The sequence below is a fragment of the Echeneis naucrates genome, chromosome 14, assembly GCF_900963305.1.
Source record: "Echeneis naucrates chromosome 14, fEcheNa1.1, whole genome shotgun sequence".
In the NCBI taxonomy this organism is placed as follows: Eukaryota; Metazoa; Chordata; class Actinopteri; order Carangiformes; family Echeneidae; genus Echeneis; species Echeneis naucrates.
Window position 1 is genome coordinate 18,277,244 of NC_042524.1, and position 10,314 is coordinate 18,287,557.

At 40.4% G+C, this 10,314-nt stretch overlaps 1 protein-coding gene across 1 annotated transcript; it reads right to left on the minus strand.

Moving 5' to 3' along the window:
* Window positions 1–9: 9 nt before the first annotated feature.
* Window positions 10–8,792, minus strand: b3gat1b (beta-1,3-glucuronyltransferase 1 (glucuronosyltransferase P) b). Its single transcript, XM_029518956.1, has 7 exons — window positions 8,664–8,792; window positions 4,272–4,361; window positions 3,108–3,250; window positions 1,999–2,510; window positions 1,608–1,904; window positions 1,219–1,324; window positions 10–819 (listed from the first exon to the last, which is right to left on the minus strand). Exons 3-6 carry the CDS (start codon window positions 3,217–3,219, stop codon window positions 1,238–1,240), a joined length of 1,008 nt encoding a protein of 335 aa, XP_029374816.1. The 5' UTR covers window positions 3,220–3,250; window positions 4,272–4,361; window positions 8,664–8,792; the 3' UTR covers window positions 10–819; window positions 1,219–1,237.
* Between the last annotated feature and the right edge of the window lie 1,522 nt (window positions 8,793–10,314).

The window sequence follows — 10,314 nt, forward strand, 5'->3', positions numbered from 1 at the left end:
CACTGAGTGTTTTTTTTTTTTTTTTTTTTTTGATTGGCTTCTGAGGAAATCTGTGACCTACATGGGCATGAATGCAGGACCACTGAATCTTCTCAGTAGACCTTAGGAGGTTTTTACAGCATATCAGGAATAAATAAAAGCTTGAAGTAGATGATGGTGAAGGATAAGATTGTTGTTAAACTAATAAATCAGTGCTCTGTGTTTCTGGCACGTGTGTGTCTGTGCTCATAATGTGCAGTGTGCCAGCCGAGTGTGTGTGTGTGTTGAATAACAGAAGTCTTAATTAGTGGGGGTTCAGGGTGCTATCTAAATAGCACAGTGTTGTACAGTAGAAGTGCAGAGGGCTCAGACCACCCCCTTTGCAGTTCATCAGTCAGTGCTGACTCACTTATGACAAGGGCTCTCTTTATTCCTCTGTGCAGCCCTGTGCACGACAGCCAGCGTGCCTCAGAACAAAAGGGCCCTATTTGATGTTGATTGGCTGGTGATGTCTGTGCTTAGAGGGCTCTATTGCTTGTTCTGCTATCTCTTGGTGTAGTTTAAATCATGCAACGTCATTTGTTGCAGCTCTCTGAGGAGACCTCGGCAGGCCTCTCTTGGCAGCTCCTTCTGGTGTCTCACATCGGTGCTCCAGGCAGAACAGGCAGGCTTGTTTTTGTGCAGTTGTGCTTTGATACTGGCCGGTACATGCACATGGGTTTGTGTTGCCTCCTGGGGTGAATGGATGTTCCTCCATTTCTAAACTGTGCTCAGGCAGCACTCTGAGGAGTTTTATGGTTGGTGTGAGTCCACATGGAATCCAATGGGGAAATGCCTCCCCTGAAATGATAATTTTACAGGTAAGGAAGGCAAACAAAGAACAATACAAAGGCTCCTTGAGACTGTACTAATTGTTCATTGGTCATGTTGGCCATTAATGTCTGCATGCAATCCATTCTGGTGATAGTCAGATCCAAGTGAAAAGAATGGTGCAGTAAAACCATCCTGTATCCAGTGTCTCCACCCACAGAGGAAAAAAAATATGTGTGATAATGAAACAAAATATTTAACTCCAAAGCACAATCCTTTAAACATCTTATATAAAGGTCAGGCGTCTATTTTAAGGAAGGTCCATATCCCTTGGTGCACATATGTGCTACGATGTTCCCCTTTAATCCCCACAAAAATAATCACTCTTTGGAAGGGCTGTAATTTGCATTTCTAAATCTCTACTATTACCTGTGTCAGACGAGGTAAGTCATATCTCCACGTTAGAGTCTGTAAATCCTTTCTTGCCCTCGTTTATCAGCACAGGCTTCTCTGTCCGTGTGTGCCACACTAATACCTGAACAGATGAATTGAAATGATCAAATGACATGCCAATACAAAAATTTTGGCTGTAAATGTAATGTACTAGCCATATACTATACATTGTCCGGAGCGGTAGTTAAAATGAGCTGTGAGTGTGAAAGGTTGGCTGTAAGATGACAGTTTACTGACTTTAAGTTCAAATTCTTATAACAACCAAGTGTCTCTAGACTCATTCTCCTTATGCAGCTAACATTTAAAGATGCAGATTGTTTTCTTGCCACTGTAGAGGTCATATGAAGTGGAATTCCTTCTCTTACCTTCGTGCAGTTTGCAGCTTTAGGCTCCAAGTCACTGAGAGTCACCAACTCCTTTAATAAGCTACTCTCCTGATATCCTCCCTTCACCCCACGTAACTTAAAATAAGCCTGAGGTTTTGACAGGATGAGGCGCAGGTTCACTGCAAACCCAGCCATGTCGATGGCAAAGGGCCTGTGTGGGTCAAACACAGTCTTCCAACCGTAAACCTTTCCCAGTTTGTTCACTTTAGGGGACTCGTACCGAAGGCCGCCTACAAAAGCCACCGGCCAGACCGACACCTTTTGGGTGGAACGCATCTGGTAGTGAAAGACAGACAGAGATGGATGTCACTTGACTGACAAAATATATGTGTTTATGTATGTGTATATATATATGTATGTATCTCCGCACCTCCTCAAACAGCTCCAGACTGTATGTGTTGTCATCATCTGCAAAGTAGACAATCCCGGACTGGCTATTATTTACTCTGAAGGTCTCCCGCAGCCATCGCAGGGCCAGGTTCCTCTGTATTGTACCGCGTGGTATTCTGGGGTCCCTAGTGTCCCCACGTACCTTGTAGTTCCTTGGTGTCTCCACATTGAGGTGGGTGTAGTTGAGCCCTGTTTCCAGTAGGAGACGGCTGACCAGAGAGGTTCTCCTCTGTGAGTCCTCCACCAGGATCCAGTGCAAGTTTGGCACGTGGAGCAAGGTGTTGGCCAGACGGGTCAGCTCTGCTTTCTGCACAGGCCGGCTGTAGGTGGGAGTGATGACATGGATAGTGGATAGGTAGTCTGACCAGGGAGGGGGGCGACTGTAGACATATTCAGTGCGCACCACCTCCACAATGTCCCGGTTCTGCACTGAACAGGACTCTTTGAAAGCGAAAGTATTCCTGGAGTTGGAGCGACCATCGCGGCTGTCATCTGGTTGGAGGGAAATGACTTTAATGAGTCTGTGTGCCATCATGTTTGGATTAAAAGCAGCAGAACCATCATAGACAGTCTCAACTGAAAGACTCTGGGTCTCTCAAGTGAAGCCAAAGGTGAAGACCTCTATTCTATCTAGCAGGTGGTTCTATTGGTTCTATAAAAGTCAGATTTTATGGTCTCAGTCTGTTGTCTGGTCTTTTCTGATACAACAAAATGTAAAATTTTGAAATTAAGAGGAAAATTGACCGTCAAACAGGGTCTGCGCTAGTGGGAGTGGCTAGCATGTGATTAACACACTGTACCACAGGATTTGGATGGACTATAGTTCCAACCGTCATTCCTCCTCAGCTCCACCTTCTCCTCCAAATATTATTTCTGCTGATTTCAAAAGATCAGCATTTTGACTGTCAAACTACTAACTTAACACTTCAACCTTCGTGAGCTGCGTGAGATGTGTGAGCTCTGACCTTCACGCATCAGTTACAGACACATGCTTTAAGAATAACAAGACCCTTTATTGTTGTTTGTCTGCTGTGATTATTGTTAATGGTTAGAAAAGTGTCCATACTTGACCCATTATATTATTGTTACCCTTTCGAGCAGCAAGCAGAGGAGTGATGGCGCTTTGATGCCAAACAGTTATGAGCAGTGTCCAAGGCAACACAATCAAAACAATGGCGACAATGTCTCGTCTCTTCGGCATCTCCAGGGTCAGACCTGAGACATGTCACTACCTGCAAGCCATATAACACATGACATTATATACAATCATAAGAACCACGGAGCTGTGAAATGAGGTCTTATCTAACATTCTTTACATCTCACAGAAGGAAAAAAAACTGGTCTTCAATTATTATTATTATTATTAATTATTATTATATTTTCTCAGAATTTCTCTTAATAAACATTTTGGTATAATCTGAAGGCATTCTATTTAACACTTCTATTTTCAGGGAACTTAACATGTAAGGGAAACACAGAAAAATGCTGTGCAGGGGGCCTTTCACCAGATTCCATCTGAAAACATCATTGTGGATGGAAAAATTCACCACTTTCTATATTATATTTAGCGTCCTCTCTGTTGCTTGTAAATGGATGAGCTGGTTGATTGAATTTTCAAATCATGTGAATTGCATCTTGAAGTCCATACATGGTGGCTCTCTATTGAACATCCTACTGTAGCTGCAAGGCACACTCTAGAAGGAAGGAGGCATTTTGTACAGAAGCAGTATCAGCCTGCTGGAACTGCTGCAAAGCAGAAAATAGGTCAGAATACTGCTCCCAGCATTCTTTTTGTCTCATTTGAAAGCATACTGGTGTGCTACAGGGAGTATTTGAGTTAATGGTTTGAATAGGGCTTTAGTGTGGCTGAAAGGGTCAGGCCCTTTTCTGCCTGTAAGCAGTTGACACAGATTTAGACTTCAGACTCTTGGTTCAGTGGAATTTATACACCCTCATACCAAAGCGGGCAGTCCACATGCTCTTTAAAGCCTACGTTTTCAGATAGTGGACCTTACATTGCTCCTTGGGACTAATTACAGTATGGAAACATAATTTCTCACGAATAAAAGGGAGACTCAGAAAAGCACAGTGGTCAGAAGCAGCACTATAGAAATTTCTGGATATTATTTTATGGTCCACCACATGTTGGAGTGTCCTTGAGACACTGAGGACCAAATTAATCCTGATGGTTAGATCTTCCTGCATAGTAACTCACTGGAATTGTTGTGTGTGTTCATTTCTCTTCTGTCTTACCTTAGTTTATAGTCGACACACATGGTCATTCCCAGGATTGATGTATTGCACTAACAGACTGGGAAGAGAGGAAACTGCTGTCAAGTATCCCTGCAGAGAGAAAACGCGTGATTATAATTCATCTGACATCATGTCATGTGTCTCAGGATAGAGATGCAGGTATATAGAGAGATGCTGTTTTAAAATCTTTTAAAGTTGCGCTGCTGGTCATATGACCTGCTTCGTGATCAATATCCCTCCTCTGGAATGAGGTTATCAGAAAAGTATGAATGCTGATGACAATGTGACTGGAGGCCTCCCTGCAGGCCTACAAAAAGCATGTGACAGATATTTAACATTCATTATGGAAGCAGCTGTTCCATCTACGTTATGTGTGTAAATTTAATGTGATTCATTACAAAATCATTCGTGTCACAGAAGGAAGGTCGTGGCACTTTAATACCATGGTGACTTACCACTATGGCGATTAGTTAACTTTGGACTGACAGCCAATGGAATTGATGGTCGAGACACTTCAGCTCAAATACCCAACTGTACTAAGTTGTCAAAGAAACTCATTGCAGACAGTCTGTCAAATATGATAACAAATATGATTTTCCAGAGGGGGGAAATAAAAAGTGTTCATCTGTTGTAGCATTCTCCATCCATCATTCTCCCCACACATGCAACATGTACACTAGCTCACAAATAAATCAGATTCTAACTTTGAAGTATAATGTATTTTAATATAAAGCTGTACTGCACACGAGTGATTGAAAAAGTCTCAGTGGACAGCGAACATAGTCTTCGCACCAATAGGGCAAATAACCTTTGTGATCCTGCTGTGAAACATGCCTTGACATACTGAATGTCATTTGTTAGGGGCCTGTTTCTTTGTCTCACAGAAAATAAAATGAAATTCATTCAAGCCGTTTTAATCGTGTTTAAAAACATCTAATGTTCTTTCTAAAATAAAATAAATATGTTTGGTGTCTATTGATTGGTTGGGGTCGGGAGTAGAAAAATTAAGTAAAAAGCTATAGCAACATATTTTATCCCTCCAGCTGATATTTAGATATTTAGATCATCTATTAGGTCAACTGTTCCCTGCATTCCACATGCCTTGCAGTCTCAAAACTACTGCACAGGCATCTATCCGCCGTTGCAAAGATATTCATCTCTCAGCTCTAACTGCTCTGTGTGGTTTTTTTTTGTCTCTTCCATGAGACAGATCCTCTGCCAGTTAATCATAAGTCCTTAGACATAATTAATCCTTGATTAAAAAGGACCAACCCCAGTCTGAGATCAAAGTTTGCAGAAGATAATTAACACAGCAGGGCAGGTTTAATAGGGTCATGTTTGAACAGCATGTCATTGATATGGACAAGCTAATTATGCATGCACAACATTTTGAAAAGCCATGACTTGTGTAATATGAGGTGAGAGAAAGAGTGAGAAGCAGTTTGGGATGACATATTCTCATCTTCATACGCAGAGCACATACTGAGGAAACAAGACTAAACTAATACAATGGCATACATTGATGAAGATTTTTTGTAAATCCAGGGAATGAACATGAAGTTGAAATAGTGTGAGGGTGATGTAGCAGGGTTACTGGATTCCTATCGATCAGCATCCGTTTTCTCAACCTCGTCCCACTTACAAAAAAGAATGATGGACATGTGATCATCTTTTTCTGCCCATCAGTAAATGAGAAAAATGAAATGCTATTTTTTAGTGAATGCAAATAAATATGTTGACGTGAACTTTGAGATGATGCTCCTACTTTAGGAGGAGTGATGAAAATCATTAAAGCTGCAGAAAATCTTTGTATACCGGAGAAAAGTTGATAATGGTAGATCAGGGTGAATCCAGGGAAAATGAACCACCAAAAAATTTGAACTCCTTGCTGCATTAAAATCAAACATTTTTCTTTATGTCAAATGATCTATGAGAACAATCATCAATCTCCTGAGCAGGTTTGGGGTCATTCTTGTTAACAGAAGATCAGTAGCAGATAAAGGAGAACAAGAATTACTTGGTGAAGTTAAACATGGAAATACTAAAACACTAACTAGACTGCACTGAGAAATGTGCTGCAGATTCTCTGACCTGTCAACCAAACACCCTCCACTGTCTTTATCCACACAATTCCACCTTTACTTTTGTGCTTTCTTAATGACTGATTTTGGAGGAATGGCAGCAAACTAACACTGGATTGTATCTGATGCAATATGTCTGTCAGGCTTAATGATTCTCTGCTCATCAGCATATTATTGTCTTGTATAGGTGAATGTCTGAAGATAAATGTGAAGGTTTCACAGGTGATTCTGGGAAGAGTGGTGGGAAGTGTTGACACCACCTCTTTTATAGTTCGGCTGAGAAAAACGTGCAGCTTCCCCTGAATTCCATGTAAAGCAAGAACTACTTATATTCTTGATTTTTACAGTTAAATAATGTATTTCAGTTGTATCACCACCAGCACTTTCTTGGAATTCTCATCCTGATACTGAGAGAAGGAAATAACTGGACTCACATCATGAAGAAAGCAAAAGAAGAGGCAGGCATTTCATAAATAAACACCAAGTCACTGATTATGACTGATTATGATGACTTGTTCAGTTGTATTAATCCTCAAAAATATAATTTGAGGCCACATTTGTCCAGACCTTTGACCAAACCTGAGATGGTGAATTAAAAAGGTGACTTTAATGCAGTGTTATTTGTTAGCTTGGTGATGAATGGTACAGGTCAGGTGTCGGTGGTTTACTTTTATAAAGGAGAGCTTCCATCTCTTTAATGACCACTGCAGAGGTGTAGATGAACCATCATACAAAGATTGGAGCTGTAACAGTCAACTGCAATGCTAAAATAACCCTAATCTTCTGAGTTCTGAGTTGACATACTAAAGGGTAGACTCTTTCATGTTTTGTTGAATGAAATCATCCTGTTGATGAAGGATTGTTTGCTTCAGCTGTGCTAACTCTGCTGTACGTTTAAAGTGCAAACACTGAAGCTAATTTGATTTTGCCAGTGATAAAAAGCAGTCAACCACCTGCTCAGCCAAGAGGATGAATAATTAGATTAAGTCACGCAAAAATGACCAACACACTTTTTAATGGTTTGCTCTTTTGCTGTGACTGCACAGTACATTTGTATCTAGCTGTGTACAATGTTGTGTTGGTGCGCTCTCCAAAGCTGCTTTACTTGTTGCACTTTTCCATTGATGTGAGATTTTCATGGCGTCAAACGTGAAAAAAAAAAAAAAAATACAGAGCAGATAAAGCAGATAGATGTGTCTGTAACATGGCTGCAGTAGCAAATGATTCCAAAGCCGTGCCCACAAATGATGGACATTAACTGGATCCTCTGAGTGGAAGGAGGAAGATTGCAAAAAGGAGCCAGCCTCATTTAACACTTACAATGATGAAAGTGACTTATTGCTTGTTTAAAATGTATCACTCTCACTTGCGAAAACTATAAATAGGCCTCTTCTGATATCAAACCTCTCAAAAATGTCTCTTTTCAACTCTGTCCAAGATGGAAAATCCATACTAACATTGTTAGTAGTAATGACAGTCAAATGGCAGGAGTGGCTTTGGGCTATGAGGCAGATATAGACTGCAGACAGGCTGATGAAAGAGTTTACATTGAAATGGTAACAAGCCTGGAGATTACTGTGCAGATCAAAAGGGAGGCAGGCCTTTCTGACACGGCCCACATTTTTCCATCTTTTTCTCTGCAAACTGTATCCAGGACAAACGCTCATTACAAAAAGGGAGCTACATGTGCAGCTTTATTGACATACCCAGCCCTCCAGGCCGGTGGTTGGTACAGTCATTTAAAAAAAAAAAAAAATGACACTGTATCCATCGATTGGAGGATTATGATATATGTTATTGCTTATTCAATATGCTGCACACAAACTAACTTCAGAAAACGGTTATGAGGGACTGTATTCAGTGATTTTTTTTTTTTTTTTTGATGAGCTTCTCCTCAATGAATTCCTGTTAATAATGAATTAATCCTCTCAGTGCATGGTTTTATGTAATAGACATCTGAAGGTAATCTGAGCGATTACTGCTTCAATTTAGTTTTTAGTTTGGTTTTTTTTTTGTAGCTTTGCACACTTCCATTTCAACTGATTCGTGTGGTGTGAAGTTGAGCCTAGTATGCTGATATTCAGGCACAGAGAGATTTTAGAGACAAGACCTCTGAAACCTCAGAACCTTTCCTCTATTCATCTCCCCTCCATGTTCTGCTAAAGGTTTTGCTCTTTCCACTGAGGAAAAATGATTTGCTATTTATATTAGACAACATTTTAACAACACTGGCTGGCAATTTAACTGAATATATGTTAACTAGAACTGATATGTGAACTAGATAATTACAATAATAGTAAGTGTTACTTACAGGAAGGAGTGCTGATCCTCTTTCTTCCTGTTGTGCTGGGTTAATGATGAAGGTGCTGATTATGGTGCTGGGCCTTGATGTTCCAGCTCTGACAAACAGAGGGATCCAACGGGTAGTATTCTTAGTGATGTGGGTACATATGAGCTGCAGAGTTTGGGTGACAGCTAATATATTTTGTTACCAATGTGCAGCCGGCGCTATCCAATCTTTGGGCAGGGTCGAGTCCTCAGTGCCAGCCCCTGTGGAGACAGAGGAGGTCATCCCTCTGGAAGAATGCTGCTTCTCATTGCAAAAACAAAGGCTGGGATTGTCACAGCCGATGGCAAGGGAACAGGCGAAGGGGCAGCCATGGCTGGAGGACTCAGGACAATAGAATAAATCACATAAAAAATGTCACAGCCCCACAAATGGAATTCTTGCTCAATTTGAAAAATTGAGCGAGCCATGCATAATTTGAGGATTGTTTATCTGAGGCATAAGTCATATGGTACAGTACTCAGTGAGAAACAAGATTTCTATTCCCTTTGCTGTCATTTCCTGACAAGCATATGAAAGGAGTGCAGACTGTATCAATCCCTGTGCTTGAAAGGTCCAATGATGGCACTGGTTAACACTATTTCTTCAATCAAAAGCAGTGAGATAGAGTGGAGGAAGGAGTGTTTTATGTGGTTTACATCATCAAAATTCATCTCATCTACCTACTACAGTGACTACAGTGACCTTTGAAGTCTCTGGGACAATAGGTTCATTGAATTCATAGCTACTGCGGAGCAGTCAGAGAAATATTTACTTTAGGACATTATAATTAAAGTATAGGTAAAGTGATGGCTTTTCATAGTAGTCAAAAACAGGAAAAATATATTTTCCATACTATATATCTATATATCAAATAAGAAAATTTGTCTGATGATGTAATTAAGCATCAAGGAAAAAATTACTGTGGTATAAAGACAATCATATTAAGGAGATACATATATGTACAATTGGTCTGGGGACCAATAGTGGCTATAATGACTCATGTATGTGTCATTTTCAGGAGGTGATTGAAAGGGATTTAGCTAACCAATAGTAGCTAGTAGTGGTTTTACAGTGTACAGATATGTTGTTTATTCTGTAACTTTTACCATCAGTATTAGCAATGTTAGCCGCTAACAAGCTAAAGAGGACATTGTAGAAGAGAGCTCAACAGACGAAAATATCAGGCTTCCATCGTTCAGGTGGAGCAAGGGACGATGCCAAATGAAAAAATAAACCTTAACATGCCAACGCTCTTTTGGGCTGTTTGCTGAGGCTTTTAGTGCTAACTCACTGTGATAATATGTCAAAGAAAGTTTACCGAACTGACTTTGGTTGATGGATCATATCTACCAGAACTTGTTGCCGCTCATTTCTACACACGTCCCTGACTTGTCAGTCACAAAGTCTGCATGTGCCCTATTATCACATCTTAAGAAGGTTTCTTTCTCAAGTAAATGAAACGCCTTCTCTTTTTAACAGGGTCAGGTGATGGATGGCGAGTAAACAACACTCATCCTTGAACTTTGACCTTTGTCTAATTACATCTCCACTTCCGTTCATAGTCAAGTGCAAACCATGACAACCTCAGCATCCCATTAAACGTCTGTAATTATTATATTCTGCTTTTGAATAA